This window comes from Ursus arctos, unplaced genomic scaffold (assembly GCF_023065955.2).
Source record: "Ursus arctos isolate Adak ecotype North America unplaced genomic scaffold, UrsArc2.0 scaffold_10, whole genome shotgun sequence".
In the NCBI taxonomy this organism is placed as follows: domain Eukaryota; kingdom Metazoa; phylum Chordata; class Mammalia; order Carnivora; family Ursidae; genus Ursus; species Ursus arctos.
In genome coordinates, this window is record NW_026622764.1 from 63,458,366 (window position 1) to 63,476,422 (window position 18,057).

General features: G+C 44.0%; 1 protein-coding gene across 3 annotated transcripts in view; it reads left to right on the forward strand.

Moving 5' to 3' along the window:
- Window positions 1–6,232: 6,232 nt before the first annotated feature.
- Window positions 6,233–18,057, forward strand: part of DCLK1 (doublecortin like kinase 1) — a 331,152-nt gene continuing 319,327 nt past the window's right edge. For 2 of the 3 annotated variants that reach the window (XM_026493126.4, XM_026493127.4), the window contains exons 1-2: window positions 6,233–6,548; window positions 11,176–11,570. In XM_026493126.4, coding sequence (XP_026348911.1) covers window positions 11,195–11,570 — 376 coding nt within the window. In that variant the 5' untranslated portion in view covers window positions 6,233–6,548; window positions 11,176–11,194. The remainder of the gene's footprint in view (window positions 6,549–11,175; window positions 11,571–18,057) is intronic. The other variant, XM_026493132.4, reaches the window with a different exon arrangement.

An 18,057-nucleotide genomic window follows, 5' to 3' on the forward strand; every position in this document is an offset into this window, starting at 1 on the left:
CAGCTTGTGTATCTAAATTCTTAGGGAGTATTTTTCTTTTCTACCTAACACCAAATTTTAAGACAGGGACTCTTTTGCTGAGAGTGCAGCCCTTTTAGGTCACAGCTTTATGAATAGGGTTTCCTTTTCAATGTTTCCTATTGTGTTCTAGGCTTTGCTTCCAGTCCTCCTGCCCTGAGAGACTGTGAATGCTGAAACTCAGGGCGCTCAGGATAAAGCCAATTCTGCTTCCTTTCCCTTTTGTGTATTTGTTACTTGAATCATGCTTACTGATTAACAACAACAACAACGACAATGTATTCAATCATTTGACCTCAGGTTTTATTAGAACCAAGAAGGGTAGGGTGGTGTTTAGTGTCACATATGTTATATATGCTAACATACCACGTTTTTTTCCTATTTAAGACTATATTTTTGCATGTGTACATATGCATGAAAAAGAGGAATACAAACACACACACACACACACACACACACACACACACACAACTTAGGGTTTTTTCACCTAGAAGATTATCAACAGCAGAAATTTAATAAGTTTCTCTTTGGAAGATATCTTTCAGAATCCATTTCCACAAATATAAAACAAAACCAAACAAAATAAAATACAACTTGAGATACATTCAAAAGTTGCCCAAGATTCTTTGACTTTATGGATGAAGTTACTCAGTCCACATGCATATTTGCTATAAGGACAATCACTGTTGTCTGAGCCCAGGTCTAAAAAGTCCTAGGTGTTTCTGGTTCTGTAGTTCTGCTACATTTCCAGAGTACTTACATAACTAGCATTATTTCTTAAGTATGTGTGTCCCACAGAATCAGTAAGAGATCTCAGCGAATGAGAATCAGCAAAGTGGTATATTTTAATATAAGTGTGCATTAATGCATATAAAAAGTGTATCATCTACTTAAGAAACTTCTGGAAGAATGTGGCATAATAAAATTCTATCCAAATATATTTTAACAAAGGTGACTATTTAGAGGTTAATTTTAGGATCGTTAAGTAAAATTTTCCTTTTGTTGGGAGGACTCCTCCATGCATTGGAGCAGTGAAAGGATGTACAAATATACACTTAAAAATTTTTTTTCTGACATGACTGTATCAAAAACAACCTATACCTTTTAAACGTTTTTCACTTGGAGGTGCTGTAGTTAATCCATGGACTTAAAAAACACCATGTATTTAGACACCTTAATAAACTCAGATTCACATCACAAGAGAAACATAGTAAATACATAGCCGGAAGTTTCACTCCCACCCACTGTTCTTCCCTGCCACCCTCTCCAAGTGAGACCTTGAAAGTGAAATTGTTCTTATTCCCCTGTGCTTCTCCAATATGCTCTATAGCAGCCAGGAAAGCAAGAGAAGCTTTTAAACATGCAACTCTGATCTGGCCCATTTTCTGCTTCCAGCCCTTCAGTGGTTTCCCTTTTCTCTTAGAACAGGGTCCACATTCCTTAATATGGCTCACGGACCTTGGACCTTGAAGTGGTGGCACCTGCCCACCTTTGCAGCCCACCCCCCTCCAGCCTTCTGCAGCCACTCCGCCCACCTCTTGCTCCTAGAACAAGCTACTTCCCACTTAGTCTTCACAGGGCTGTTTTTTTCTGCTTGGAATCATACTCTTCCACTCTGTTGCCTGGTTAGCTTCAGGTCTCTGCTTAAATGTTACTTCCTCGGGGAAACTTCCACTGAAGCTCTTTGTTCTTTTCTTTCCCAGCACTTAGCCATTTTGAAATTAAATAATTATTTGTGTAAGTATGTGTTTCACATCTGTCTCCCTACAGGCTGTCAATGTCATGGGCAGCAAATACTTGTAATTCTGCCTCATGACTGCATTCCTGCCACCTAGCACAGTGCCTGGCACATTGGAGACCCTGGAAAATTATTTATTGGATGAATGGATGAATGAAAAAATGGTGTGGAAGTCAAGCACATAATCCTAGATTTAAGAACACAAATTGTAGCTATCACTGGATCCCTAGACATTTATTTGCTGTAGAGAACATATTTAACCTCTGTAACTACCAAGTACATTGAGAGAGTCATTTGCCATCAGTGGTGAACCTGGAGGGAGATCTTGGGCATCTTGAGCTGACAGAGCCTGCTGTGCCAGTGTTCCTGTTGAAAGATTTTATCAACAACTGAGATGAGGATGTTGGTGTAGCATTAATGAGACTGACAAAAAAAGCTGGAGTAAGTGACATAATGTGTCCAAAGGATCTCACTCAACAGGTTAGAAAGGTAGATCAAATAACAACAGACAATTTAATAAGGAAAAATACAGAACATTGGACTTAGGTGCCCCACATCTGATTAAACAAATACAGGATAAGAGACCTTAAGAGCAAAACATGTGAACTGCATGGAGATTTTAACGGACTTCATGAGTCAGTAGTGTGGCCTGTCTGAGATGCTGACTTGATGTTAGGCTCCTTTAATAGAAGCAGCGTGTGGAGAAGGATGGAAGTCATGGAACTTCCCCAGCTGGACCACCCTTGCGGGGCCATGTCCAGTTCTGAGAAGCAGACCTTGAGGGAGAATAGAATTTGGTAGAATATAATAGGGCTGTCAAGTAAAAGGCAGGACCACTGGATTTGTTCTCTTATAGATGGAAAGAGAAGACCTGGGGCCACCAGGGAAATTCCAGGGAAGTGTCTCTCATTTTAATGTGAGGAGCTGCCCAGCAGGGAAGTGGGCAGCGAGCTCCCCTCTGCTAAAGGAAATGACACTTTAGGAATTACACAGGAAAGTGCAAACTGAGCTTTGGGAAGCTCTCTGTTGGCTTAGGGAGGGCATCTCTAGGGGGGAGAGTCCTTTCCTCCTTCGTGCTTGTCCAGAACCTGGTGTAGTTTGGCCCCTCGGCATATTTGGAGTGCCAACCTAGAGATACATGGCCAGTTAAATAATTATTTATAGAGATCTTGTCCATTGTGTCTAGAATTCCCTGATCTAGCCTAACTCTTAGAGGATAATCTTTTTTTTATAATAATATTTTTATTATATTATGTTATTCACCATACAGTACATCCCTGGTTTTTGATGTAAAGTTCGATGATTCATTAGTTGCGTATAACACCCAGTGCACCATGCAATACGTGCCCTCCTTACTACCCATCACCAGCCTATCCCATTCCCCCACCCCCCTCCCCTCTGAAGCCCTCAGTTTGTTTCTCAGAGTCCATAGTTCTTAGAGGATAATCTTATTTGTCCTTATTTTTGTCACATGGGCCACCATTAGAAGCAACAGAGAGGAGGCTGAAAGACCACCTGTTATAGAGGGAATTCATGCATGGGGTAAAAATTGGACAGGTTGCTGTCACGGTCCCTCATCAGTAGGAGTAAGTGCTTTCCAGTAGAAGGCAGAAGAAGTAAGTGTTCTGTAATTAGGGGGAATTAAGAAAAGATGTGGGAAATGCCATAAAGCGCCTTTATCATACACAGGACGAAATACAAGGAAAAGTATATGATGACCCTATTCTATAAAGCTGTTTCTCACAATTGTGGTGGTTGATAAATATGCTTGGGTACCCCAACCCAAGAGCACTTCAAGCCCTTGGCCCCAGAGGAGGACTGCAGAGAGATTATGAATGAGACAGAGTAAATTCCCCTTCTATAGAGAAAAACAGAAAGTCCATCTCTTCCTGCTTATATTCCATTTTCTATTATTCTCTTTGAATCTACGTGATGGAGGTTATTTTCTATGAAGAAGCCAGTAAAAGGTACCTGAAAAGAGCTACATGGTCAACTAAAAATTATTTTTCTTTAGTTCTCTTTCTCTTCCTTGGTTTGTACCTGAAAACTTACTTTTGGGGGGGGGAGGGAAGCAAACACGGGTAACTAAGATTGTCCACCAACCTGTGTCAGAGGGTGACCTGCAGATATTCTCATGAAAAGTTTAGCTCAGAAAAGATATATTTGATGATACCTATCACTAAAGGAAACAGTATTCACAACAGCAAAGAGTTGTTCTCTCTGTTATGAAATATTAAATTCATTGATTAAAAGACTGCATTTTCCAAAAGAGAGTACACTTCAGGCTAGAATTTGGTATTGCTTTCCAAGCATATGGCCACAGCAATTGGAAAACTGACTTGAATTTTAAAACATAGGGATTTTAAAAATGGAGTTGGGCTTGACATTTATTATTAGCTGCCTGACTATTTGCAAATGATGTAACTTGCCCATGCCTAAATTCCTTCATCTGTAAAGGTAAGGATAATGATGCCTACCTTGAATGGTTGTTATGAGTGTGAAATAAAGAAAATATATAGATGCCCCAGCACAGCAAAAAGCAAGTACTCAGCTAACAGGAGTCACTGACAGAGCTGGGGCCACACCGCTATCAGTCTTACGGGGTGCAGAGCTGTGGCAACCTGGAGCAGCAATGGGGCACAGGGCTTAAACAGCATTAGCTTATGGACTTTCATAATTACTTCCACCCGGTCACTGGGTGCCACTTAGCACCAGCCTGCTGATCTGACGAAGTGATGTGACCACAGTGCGGAGCCAGTGGGGACTACTTAGTGTGCCCATCTATTCTCAGTGCCCCTGGTTCCCTGAAAGAGTTAATGATGTCCCACTACATCTAGTGAGAGCAATCTGAGAGAGTCAAACTCAAAGGTGGTTTTTTTGTTTGTTTTTTGTTTTTTTAAACACATTATGTGTTTACCAAATCATACCATACCATACCATGTCCTACGTATGTCAGCTAGGAAGGAGGTAAGATATGGTTGAATTACTTAAAGTGCTTAAGAAATGACCCTGATAGAATATCCATAGGGGTCAGGAGATGGAATTTATTTCTTGGTTTAGCATCTGGCAGAAATTACTTGGCATTTATCACTTGAAAGATAGAAGTTCTGATTTCTGTTCTCAAGAAAATACACTTGGCTCCTTACTTTTCTCTGGGCTTACCCCTTGGCCACCATTTCTATTAGAATTTGAAGGAGTGGGCTCAGTACTTTGCATTTAGTCAATCTGATGAGTACCCGTACTCTCATCCCTGGGTTATTAAATAGTTCAAAAATAAATATTGCAGCAACTTGTTGAATATGCAACATGCATCCCATTTGAGTGGCATTTTATAACAAATGGTGATTATATAGTATTTACATAATCCTCAAAAGTATTTCAGATTAGCTCTTATTAATAATGAGTAGTAAAATATGTAACTGGGTTCAGTGGGCAAGAGAAAAATAAAATTTTGATTTTCCACTAAAAGGTTCGAGGTCAGGAAGAGAGGAAAAATACGTATGTGTCTTTGTATCAGTATGCATATGGGGACAAATACATGTCCCAAGCCACGTGACTGAAGGAGATTAACTGGACCAAAATTTAGGCTGCCCAGTGAACCAGGCTAAGTTTTAATGGAAGTCAGTGACCTGCTCTCAGTCCCTGGGCTTTTGTGCAAAGACTGGTGGTAACAGCCTGGGTTCTGAGAACATTCCTGCCCCAGGAGGGAAGGCTTGTGATGAGCTCACGGGGCTTTCCAGCGCTGACCGCCAGCCTTGGCAACCATAAGATCTCCAGTAGTGAAACCTGGCCTTTAAGTTATCAAGCGCCTATTGTAACATATTCGGCTTTAAGCAGAGGTCACTATTTTAAGGGTGACTCAAGTCCTGGGGTCAAATGGAGATGACTGGTGGGGTCTATGAAAAGAGCTGGTCCTTCCCAATAAGGGGACTGAGGGTGACACTGGAGTGTGTAGATTGGGAGGGTCCGGGGTTGGTCCTCCCTGGAGGAACTACATGGATGCGTCTTGGACAAGAGTGATGAGAGTGCGTTACGCTGACTTCCATAATCCTGGCAAAAGTGTTAAATCATGAAGTCACATAAAGTGTGTGTGGGTGGGTGGGTGGGTGTGGGGTGGGGGGGTTGTGCAAGGGGAGGAGGAAGTAACTGTTTCCCTCGTCTCCCCTGAAGGAGGAGGACTCGCCGTTGCGCCACCTCTCACCCCCCTCCCCCATCTCGCACTTTTCCTGGCTCAGACCTGGCCCCGTCCGCGTTCTCTTCCCCTGTCCCCAGGCCCCCACCCGATCTTGCCCTATCTCCGGACATCCAGTCCTGAGGAATGGGGAGGCTTGGGGGTTTGTGCAGGCCAGCTGCATGGAGGTCGCTGCGGTCGGAGAGGGCGCAGGGAGGAGGAGGACCCCGGGCGCAGCCGTGGTGGGTGCGCCCTGCCAAGAAGGGCGGGGGCGCCGGAGCGCGCACGCGGAGGCGGAGAAGGAGGGAGCGGGGAGGGCGTGTGAGAGAGTGAGCCACAAGAAAAGGGAGCGCGCCCGCCGCCGCCGCCCTCCTCTGGAGAGAGGCTGGAGTGAGGCTGTGCAAAGCGCCGCATTTCAATGAGAGCCGGCAGAGGCACTTCCCTGCACTAGCGGCCGCAGCCGAGACGCCCGCGCTCCCGCAGCTGCTGCCGCCCAGCCCCAGCCCCGCCGCCGCCCCGCAGCCCCGCAGCCCCGGCCGCGCCCAGCCCGGTGAGGACAGCACCAGGAGGCGGCCCCGAGCGCGGCCACAAAGACCCCCGGCGGCGTCTCTCCGCGGACCGGTGCGTGGTTTGCCTTGGCTGGGGAAGGGAGCTGCGGGCAGGGCCGGCCGGGGGCCCCCGCCGGGGGCTTGTAGCGCCCGCTCCTCCCGCAGCCGCGGGGCGCCGAAGAAGCCCGGGGCGTGGAGGGCCGGTGGGCGCCCCCGTCGGCCCGCCGCCGCCGCCACCCCGCCCGCCGTTCCTCGAAAGGCGCTGCCCTGCCGCGGCCAGACTGGCCTCGGCCGGGGGCGGTGTGTACGGGAGGCTCCGGGGCTGCTGGCACCTGCCTCTTTTGTCTGGTGCCACCGGGCTTAAAACGGGGAGTAGGGCGCGCGCCCCCCACCCTCCCCGCCAGGCTTTTCGCCACGTTGTTAGTGGAGATGGAGAGCCAGGGCGGAGGAGCTGGGCGAGGTGTTTGTCATTGTCAGAACTGGCCGCGGAGCGAGGACCAAGTCTGCGCCTACAAGGAGTGGCCGGGCCAGGCCTCTTATTGTGTGTGTGCTTTCCCGTGTGCCCGGGAGGGTGGTGTGCTTGAAGATGGGGCGATCTGTGCGTGGTGGGTGGCTGCGGTGTGGGTGTTGCAAGTACATTTGCAGGGTCTCAAGTTCCTTCAGGGACAGCGAGGCTGCCTCATGTACAAATTAGTACCTGCAGTGCTAAAAGCATGCGGAGAGGAAATGGCATTTTCCTCCTAGTGGGAGCGCATGCACAGCCCTGCATTGCCCCACAAAAGAGACTGCTTTTGAAACCCAGGTTTGCGCGGAATCGCTGCTGGATTTGGAAAGGCAATGCTTGTAAGAGATGGAGCAAATGAAAGGTTTCATTCAAACCGGCTCCCTCTCTCCGCACCTGTGAGTGTGTGTCCAGATTATGGTGCACATGCGTTTAGCGGCCACACTGCAGGGTGTTCCGTGAATACGCTTTATGAATGTTCCTAAATATATCGCCTTTCCACTGGAAAGGAAAGTAGGACAGTCTTTTAAGTATAAAATGTCACATGAAGGCGGTCAGAAGGGATTTTAAGAGGGGTTATGTGTAGGCACATTATAAAAGATTGGCACACATCCTGTGATATCCGTGTCCAAGGTGGTACATGCCCTTGGAAGGTGTGTGTATGTGTGTGTGTGTGCGCGCGCGCCTCTTATTCCACGCCTGCCCATCCACCTGCAACCTAATCCCACTGGCAAAATATCCCTTGGGACTTCCAAGTCCAGCATCTGTTTCAATGTGGTAATCTTTATGCCAAATTATTTCTTGGTGTGTGTGTGTGTGTGTGTGTGTGTGTGTGTGTGTAGAAATGTCTGAAACAGGAACTCATATCCTTATCTAGAGAAGGATGAACACAGAGGTTCCTCAAAATGGTGAGAAATCCCACAGAAGACAATTGAGGATGCTGATTTCTTGGCATGGCAGTGTTTATAGGAAAATCTCTGATAAGAGCCAGGCCTCCTTCTTCCCCTCCCAAGTGTCTGTGATCTCTGTGGCTCCGGCCGTGTGGTTACCTTCTTGGTACCATCACATGTGTGTACCCAGGCCCCTAGCCACTGATGGTCCATGAACGTGTGTCTCTGTGCTTTAGCGGTTTCTTGTGCAGAAAAGCAAGAACCTGTGGAAGCCCAGTGAATCTTCTCCAGGAGCTTATGGTTCAAATATATGACAAAGCCAACTGAAGAGCTGAGCCAACCAAGGCAAGAGAAGGAACACCTAGTTTGACGTCGCACATGATTATGGGAACATTAGGGTGTGTAGTGTGGTTTTTGACATTCATTTAGTGGTAGCTGTAGTCTTGAAAATGATTCCACTTTGAGTGTGTTTTTTCTTGGTCACCAACATCATTTCTTACTTTTGGGCAGGCTCAGTGAAGGGAGGGCAGAGATGTGCTTGTCCTGGTTGAACATATGATCAAGTGTGAGGACATACACAAATAAAACAAAATCAACTTTTGTCTATTTTAAAATTGACTTTTTTTTTTTTCATGTGGTGTAGAACTCTTGGTTCAAAGGCCTGATTCCTCTAGGGAATTCCAACAGTTGCTAAATTGTTTGGCTTTTGCAAATTGTGAATCCATATAAGCCCCTTCAGACCACATCGGCGCTCTCTGGTGACACAGTTGTGCCGTCCTTTGCTATGGTCCTGCTTGTTTTCTCTTGGTTCATACAGATTTGGGAGGAAACCCCTAGGGTTGGAAGATTGATTACTGCCTTTAAAAATAAAACAGAAGCTTCAAAAGCCACCCTCGCCTTTATAATAGCGAGGTTTGAAGAGCTTAGTGAGGTGGTATGACTACTCCTCCCCCGAAGGACCAAACACCCCTTTTGAAAGACAAAAGAGCTCATTTTAAGAGGAGATAAAAAGAAGTGGGAGCAATGATACCATGGGGAAAATATTGGTTCTGTTACTCAGTTAATAGCTGCCTGAAGAACTGGATCACTGTTTTGAAGTTATCCAACTTCACAGTCAATGAAACTGGTTCATATCTATCTATGTATGGTATCGCTTTTTCTGGAAAATACAAATTTAGGCTATCATGAGTTATTAAGAGACATGAGGTAGTTTTCATGTTTGGAGGAAAAAAATACACTGAACTAATAGTCCAGGTTTGAGTCACACTCTACCCCCCCCCCAGCAATTGAATGGTGAAGACTTTAGCGGCCTGGTGGCCACCGCCCCCTCTGTCTGTGGAGGAAGCCTTCCTCAGTTACGTGGCCTCCCCAACCTCACAGGCCTCGGTAAGAATGAAGGCTTTAAAAACCCCTATTTTTATGGGTGAAGGGGTCTAGAGAGGGTCTCAGGGGGTCTGGCCTCTAAGACAGTGCATGGGGCAGAAAGGAGGGAGCGCCAGCTTCAGAGTCCATCAGAGTAAAGCTAGGTTCAAATCCCACCTCCCTCAATTATGACTCTGGGACCCTGGCTCTATCCCGTACTCGCCTTCCGTCCTAATAATATTACCAATGTCTTTGGATTGTTGTGAGGTTTAGAAGGGAAGTTTTAGCATTTTATACAATTGATTGCTGAATAATAGTGTCAAGCACATCATAGACATTCAATAAACACACTGAACACTAGCTTTTTCCACTTCATTTCAGGACTACACAGTCTCTAGCAGTGTTTTTAAACATGAATTTTGAGCCACTCTGAAGGGATCAGAGGTTAGTCTACCGAGGGTCAAGGAAAGGGAGGCTAGGCAGCATTATCTATGGTGGGATTTGGAGAGCACTTACAAGATTCTTGCCCCAGATTTTCCATTTCCCTTATATTGTATTCCAACATGCCTGGAAGTTTGTCATCAAAACTTCTTTCCTTTGAATGCTTTCTAGATTGACCTGTTAAAATCCAGATCCCCTGCAAGGGTCAACATCACAAGCCTTGATCACCTAACCCCTTAGCAAGGATGAATTGATCCCACAGGCAGCTTGCTGATGACAGAGCTCCATAGAAAGAAAAATGGGGACCATGGGAGTGCAAGCATATCTTTCAGAAGGTCATGAGATGAAAATCAGGCAGACTCCCAAGGAGCTTTCCTCACCAGAAGGGGGAGATTCTATTCCTACTAGTTCTTTCTGTGACTGAGTTAAGCACAGAAAAGCAGATTTCATTAATAAAAAACATTAATACTTATCACATGCTAGACACTCTCCCAAGTGCTTCATGTATTCGTACTTAATATTAGTTATGAGGTAGGTATGATTAGCATTCCTATGTGTAGTTGAGGACGCAAGGCTTTAAAGACGTTGATCCCAACGTGATCCTGTATCAACCTTGGGAAATGTACTTGATCAACATCTCTTAGCCTCAATTCCCTCAACCACGAAAATAGAGTGGAAGGAAAGGCAGAGCCCTCCCCAAAGTAACTTTCATCCCTTCTGTTCTTTTTCCTCTTCCTCCGCAACCTTTTTCTGCTTTTTTTAACCCAACTTATCCGAAGCACGAAGTGTAAGCAAATGAGTTATGGTGAAATCACTTTAAAAAAAGCTGCTATCGAATATGTGAATATGTTGGAAAAATCTTAAGTTGGTAGAACCTGGGGATTGATTCAGTTTGCTCTCCATCTGGCCGGGGGAGCACAAAACTTCGTGAACTGTTTATAATCTGTTAAATGCTGACCCCCTCCTTTTGTTTCCTGGCCCACCACCGCTTGGTCTCATCAGCCTGATGGTAATAAGATGGCTTACCTTCTGTCTGCCCCCAGAGTGAGCTCGCTGTAGGGAGGTCTGGGCTTTGGAGTCAAGCAAACCTTGGTGGGAGGTCTTGGTTCGAGCATTTCTCAATTGTATGACTTGGAGAAATTTAGGAGACATTTTTCCGTGCCTCGTTTTCTTCATCTGTAAATAGGGATAACACTACTTTGAAAGGTTTGTTGTGACTTGGCAATAAGAGCTGTCCAAAGCCTGAAAGGGGTAGGTGGTCACTACCTAGGAGCTGATTCTCACTAAACTGGAGTTGATTGATAAGCTCTTTCCACAGGGGCTGCCTCTTCTACTTCTTCCTGGTCTTCCTTCTCTTCCAACTTGATAACTCATATTAAATATATCATCAATTACAGCACTATTTCCACCAGCTGCTCTTGAGCTAAGCCTTTCAAACCATGATCTTAAAATAACATCAGTATGTGTCTCTGTTTTTTTTCTTCTTCTTCTTCTGTGCCTCCTAGGTTCCACTTTAACCCCATCATGTCCTTCGGCAGAGACATGGAGCTGGAACACTTCGACGAGCGGGATAAGGCCCAGAGGTACAGCAGAGGGTCGCGGGTGAACGGGCTGCCCAGCCCCACGCACAGCGCCCACTGCAGCTTCTACCGAACCCGCACGCTGCAGACCCTCAGCTCTGAGAAGAAGGCCAAGAAAGTTCGTTTCTATCGAAATGGAGATAGATACTTCAAAGGGATTGTGTATGCCATCTCCCCAGACCGCTTCCGATCTTTTGAGGCCCTGCTGGCTGATTTGACCCGAACTCTGTCGGATAACGTGAATTTGCCCCAGGGAGTGAGAACAATCTACACCATTGATGGGCTCAAGAAGATTTCCAGCCTGGACCAACTGGTGGAAGGTGAGCTCACTCCCAAGTAACCCTAGAGGATGTGTTCTCATGTGTCCACATTGTTCTAGGCACCTGCACTTGATTGCTCTAGTAAGAGGTAGCAGCCAACCCAAGGCTGTGATCCCTGTTGTTTACACATTTAAGAGTGCACTCTGCTGTACTGCAGTGTAAAAAGAAAAAAAAACCCACTAATGGTATTAGGTCAGGCATTTTGTAATAATGGACTGAAGGAAAAAGTGTCTTAATTCTCCAGCATTCTCTGTTCCTTTTGTGATTCTCTTGTTACATTTTTAAAGTCCCTTTTTATGTCTTTAATCACGGTGTTCATATTCATTTCTAGATGCAAATGAACTTTTGCTGTCATGACGTCTGAAATTACTTGAACTGAAAATAACTAATGGATTGTGAAATTTTTGAGTGGAAAGGAACCTTATATAGGTATCAAACCCATTAATTCTATCACCAGAGACTGAGGCCCAGAAACTTCGAGTGACATGTTTGTGGTTACATGGTGAGGTCATGTTGATACTGGACTAGAAATTAGGTTTTCTGGCATTTCTTTCCAATATGGTGCTTCCTTTTAAGTTTAAAGGATTATTGTCTTTCTGTGGTATTCGAAGATAAAAAGGCATTAATCTATTCAGTTCAGTGCGTTGTTTTTCAGAGTCGAATTTACGTTCACGGTCATTATCTGTTTTAGACATTTCATGTGGAAGGAGGCCTGTGTGAGTCCTCGGGTGAGACCCGGAGTCTTGGGCCAGGAGAGTAGGTAGACTCGCTTCAGTACCAACCCCGTTTGAGCAGCACAGAAAGCCGCTAATCACCTTAGAAATCATAAGCAAAGTCAAATGACATGGAGAGAGATAATGGGTTAAATTCATGCCAAGGTGCAAATGAGGTTGGCCGGTCGTCTTTGGAGAGCGGGAGTTCCTACGTCTGAGGTGTTCGGGTCACGATGAAATAGCACTCAGCACAGAGGAGCATGGGAAAGGAAGTTTCAAGTTTGGGAAGTGCTTGACTTCACCCTGAGTTCCTATTTACTCCGGATATATTTGCCCGGGCCGGTGTCTTCCTGGATCCTGGGGGAAGGCCATGCGCGTCATGTCCTTTCTCTCGCGTGCAGGTAGCAGGAAGCATCCCTTTCAGGGTCCCGTGGAGTTTGGGGTTCCTCGGCCCTGACCACACACAAGCCAGCCCTCTTGTCCTCCTGTGGAACCGGAGTTTGTACGTGATTCAAGGCTGAGGGAGTCTTGTGTCTTTCTCCCATTTTCCTTCTCTTTATCCCTTGGCGGGGATGCCAGTCCGGTCGCAGTATGACGGGACTTGAGAGGGTGTGGAGAGCCTGGCTCTGGTGTATTTATTATGTGGGAATTCACATCTCTTTTCAATGACTCGTCACCCTGCCAAGATGCCTGTAGACTTGGCCTTTTTCCTTCTATTCAGATGTTGGCACTTTCAGTAAATTAAAGGGGAAGAATGAATATGAAATCTCTCTGCATCGGCTTTGATTTTTGTGCTCTGCCCTTTTCCTGACCTTGGAAAATACAGGGATAAATAAAACATTTGGTGGGCTATTCTAAGGGACCTGGATAAAGATGAAATGCAAAGTCAGGTGCATAATCGGTCACCAGACCATCCCTTTGAGGACTGATGGTGGTAGAGACAAAATATGCCAAGATCCCCGAGCACATTGTGAGCCGGCCGGGCTTGGCTTCTCGCTCTTTCTAGAGTCACTCGCGCAGCATCTATGGGGCGGGCAGTGTACTTCAATCAGTTGCCCACCCAGAACGTACCTTCCCTGAGAAGTGGCCAGAGATATTCCCACGGTTCCTGTCCACCCAGGAGAGGGTGTGAGGGGTGGGAAACAACGGTTCTTTACATACAAGGATCAGCAACACCATGGCATGCTTGTCACCGTCTTCTTTATCGGTTTTTTAACACCAAATAATGCCGGCTCTAAGAGACTGCTGTCCTGAGGATTGTAAGGACAGCTCACAGTCATGAGCATGTGTCTTGCATATATGAATACATTTCATTCACACAGCGATCCTAGGAGCTCCCTACTGTGACCATCCTTACACTACGACGAGAAAAGCGAGGCACAGTGTGGTTAAATGACCTGCTCAAAGTCACACAGCAAGAAATGGTAGAGTTAGGATTTGAACCCAGGAAGGCTGGTGCCAGAGCTTGAGCTCATAACTGCCACTCGTAAGATACCAAGTGGGGGTATTCTTAGTGGCTTTAAAGGAAATTTTAGTGTATTAATTATTCTTGAAAATAAATGTTTTTAACCTTGACTTAATTCCAGGAGTGACAGCTACGGCTCCGTTTACCTCCAAATACTTTTCTCTCCAAACAATATGAAGCAACTGCATATTGACTATTCTGATGTTAAAAAAATGACTTTTTTGGAAAAAAAATACTTTTTTCTGATTGAATGATAACTTCAGTACAGTGTGTAAGTTCTCATATTGGCTGTGTTTTTTTAAAGAAATCCAGTTTAGACAGATTTTTTTCTCGTCTATAATTCTGACAGCATGCAGCTGCACTTAGTGTTGAAGTAGCTGGAAATCCATTTAGATTGGCCTCTTTGTCAATTACATTTTTGCTTAGTCTGTTAAAATGCAAACGGTTGCTTCATATCCATCATTAGGTTCATATCTCTCACTTTACATACTAATTTTATGTAAACGTCAATGCATGTTATTAGCTTCTCATTTCCCCTTCCAATATGCTGATGTTTGAGTTTTAAATTAAATCCTTTTAGTGGATGCAGTGACAAGTGTATTTGACTTGTAATTGTTTTTTTTTTTTTTAAGTTTGTTCTTTCTCACTTACCTCAGACTCAAAATTCTGAATTGCAATGACATATGTGAGTTTCTTTATTTATAACAGTCTCATGGTCACTTGCACCGTTTTATTATTATTATCCACAGATTATTATGCCTAAATTTGGTTTAAGCGCATTGACAGAGCTGGCTCTTTGCCTCAAGCATAAATGTATGAGTGAGTGTGTGTGTCTGTGTGTGTGTGTGTATGAATAAGGTGTGTCTCTTTATGCATGTATGTATACCCACACACACATGCACACACATACGTAAGAGCAGACAACGGATAGCAGTTTTAATTGTTTGCTTTCAAAATGGCCTTAATACATTAAAAAAGTCAAGATAATTAATAAGGAAAGTGGAATTGCAGTCCTATTTCTGCAAGTGGTTCACCTTGAGACTTGGCCTCATTTTCCCAATATTGCCTCTTTTTCCCCAATTTTGCACTATTTATGTTCCACCGGAGGTGTGTAAATGTGAAGGTAAATAAAGAAATAACATTTAAAACCTTTAAACTCTTAGGAGAAAGATTGATTTTTGTCTTTACCAGACGCTCAAGCATCGGTGACGTATGTGTTGGGGGTGAACCATCCATCCCCCCCACGTTTACATAGGCTTAAAATTTTAAGTGTAGTTTTAGGTTCACAGCAAAATTGAGCAGAAGGTACAGAGATTTCCCATCTACCCCTTCCCTCAACACACGACCAGCCTCTCCCATTGTCATCAGAGCGGTGCATTTCTTATAACTGAGGCATCGACACTGACACATCATTAGCACCGGAAGTCCAGAGTTTACGTTAGGGCTCACTCTTGGTGTTGTGTGTTCTGTGGGTTTTGACAACAGTGTGATGACATGCGTGCACCATTGTAGTATCATCCAGAATAGTTTTACTGCCCTAAAAATCCTCTGTGCTCCACCTTTTCGTCCCCACCCCCAGCCCCTGGCAACCATTACTCTATTTGCTGTCTTAAATAGGCATTCTTTTAACATCTTGTGTGACTGTAGGTATAAGAGGGCCAGGGCATTTCCTGTAAGCATGAACATAAATGCTACTCAGGTGTGTTTTCTCCTGGATATAAATAAGTTAATTTGTACATCAGTTCTGTATGTATTAGAAAGGAGTCCCCTTCTTTCTTAGCTCTCACGCGCCTTGACGCCCCACTTCACCATGGACACTGACTCCGGAGCTGGAGTGTTGGGGCTGTTCCCAAGTCCCCATCGGAGCTAACCTCTCAGGAACAAGCCCACACTTCACTGCACAGTTAGGGGATCTCTAACCACTCCTTCCGGTCACCCAGTTCTCCTGGCCATCTTTCTTCCCCTTGATGTGGTGTCATCGATTTCTTTCTGTAATTCACTGGCTTCTTCTGTGCCTCTCCCTGTTGTAGTAAAAGTTTTAAATGAATTCTGGAATGGCTCTAAAGTGTGCTCTCTCTAAAATTCCCCTCCAGCAAATAGTTTACTAGTTTTCTTGTGTTGTTGTTTTGTTTGTGTTTTGAGTATCATCTCAGAGACACCTGCGCGTGTTAAGGGTATACATATCATTAGCCCAGAAGGTGACTCAGTGTGCTTACAGTTCTGCACCTTGCTTTGTGCGCCTAACAATACACCGTATCATACAGCTGGAACTACTGTGTCCTTTTTACTGACTTCATAGTATTTCTTTATATCAATGTACCCTGCTTTATTTAACCAGTCTTTTACTGATGGGCTTTTATTGGTAGGTTGTGACCAATCCTTTGTTATCAGACACAATCTTGCTGTGAATATCCTTGGATTTAAGTTTTCTACCCATGTAGGAGAATCTTTGTAGGACAAATTCCTAGAAGTCATATTGCTGGATAGAGAGGTACAAGCATTAGACTCTTAAGAGCTGTTGCAGATCTTCATAGACGTGGTAGTGGTTTATGCTCACATCGGTAACATATGAGACGGGCTGTTTTCCTACACCCTCACCAAGACAATGTCTTATCTGATGTTTTCCTACTTGCCAACCTATTAGGAAAAGCAAAGCATGTATCCACTTATACTTTTAATTTTCATAATGATTAAAAATGCAGTTGTGTTTCTTTTTCTATGTGTTGTTTCTTCATAGCTTTTGACCATTTTCCTACCAGGTTGGGGTCTTTTTTTTTTTTACTGACTTGTAGGATTTTTTCTTTTAGAGATATTAGCCCTTTGGGATATTAATTCAAAGTTTTTTTTCCTGGATTGTCCTTTATCTAGCGATGTTGTTTGTTATGTTTTTTGCCACACAGATTGAAAAAAAATTGAAAAAATTAAATGTGTCAGCCTTTTAATTTATGGCATGATTTTCATGCTTCTTGGATTTTACTCTGAGATTAAAAAGTTGTTTCCCTCAATTTCTTCTAGTATTTTTATGTTTTCATTTAAGAAAGTATTCTAATGGATGTCATATTAGTACAGTGTGTGAGCTAGGGGTTCAATTTAACCTTTTTCTAGGCTACATCCTCATTTTTAAAAGTTTGTATTTTGAAACGAATGTGGGCTTATTAGAAGTGTCGTAAAGATAAGGAGTCTCATATGCCCTTCCCACAGTGGGACCTCATACACAACCATGACACAATGATCAAAAATAAAAGTTACCTTTGGAACAATGCTAGTAAACTATAGGCTTTTTTCAGCTTTCACCAATTTTTCCCCTACTGGCCTTTTATTTTGGGTTCCAGAATCACCTGTTGTATTCAGTTGTTATGTCTTCTTCATCTCTGCCAAGCTGGGACAGTTCTTCAGTCTTTCCTTGTCTCTAATGACTTGACCATTTTGAAAGGTGCTGATCAGTCATAGAATGTCCTTCAATTTGGACGTAGCTGCTGATGAGATGGAAGTTAGGTATTTGTGGCAAGAATTCCACAGAAATGATGCTGTGTTCCTTTTGGTGCATCATTTCGGGGTTCAGGATGTTGCTGTGTCTTATTACTGGTGAGATTAGCCACGATCAGCTGGTGAAGGTGTTGTCTACCAGTTACCTTCACTCTAAAGTTACTATTTTCCCCCTTTACAAAGAATATATATTTGGGGGAGAAACTTTGAGGCTATGTGAATATCTTGTTTCTCCTCAAATTTTGCCCATGAATTTTGGCATTTACTGGGGGGTTTGCCTACAGCAATTGTTGCGGTGGTGTTTGAATGGTGAATTTTGATCTCCCTCTTTACTTGTCTCACCCTTAAACATAGATATCCTCTACCTTTCCTGTCTTTGGATCTACTGTGAGGTCATCAACTCTTATTACCTTAACCACTCTTTTAAGGTCCATTTCTTCCAAATAATAATAAAACCTTTGTTCTTTACTCCTACCACCTGGATATACTTAACTGATACTCTACTCCTCAGTCCTTTCAAACTCAACCTGCATAAATGTGACCTCATTCTTTTCCACCACCCAGAATTCATTCCTCTTCTCATATTCCGGATCTGGTTAAATGGTGTCACCATCTAACCTAACATTCCCCTTGACTTCTCTTTCTCTTCACCTGTCAAATCCAAGCTGTCAAATTCTGCTGGTCCTGCTTAAGACATTTCTTCAACTTGTCCTCTCCACCATCGGTATTATAGTTTTCAAGTTCTCATCAGTGTTTTAGCAACATTACTATTTTTTACTGCAGGGGAGTTACATTCTTAAACAGTGAGCATTGTTGAAAATTT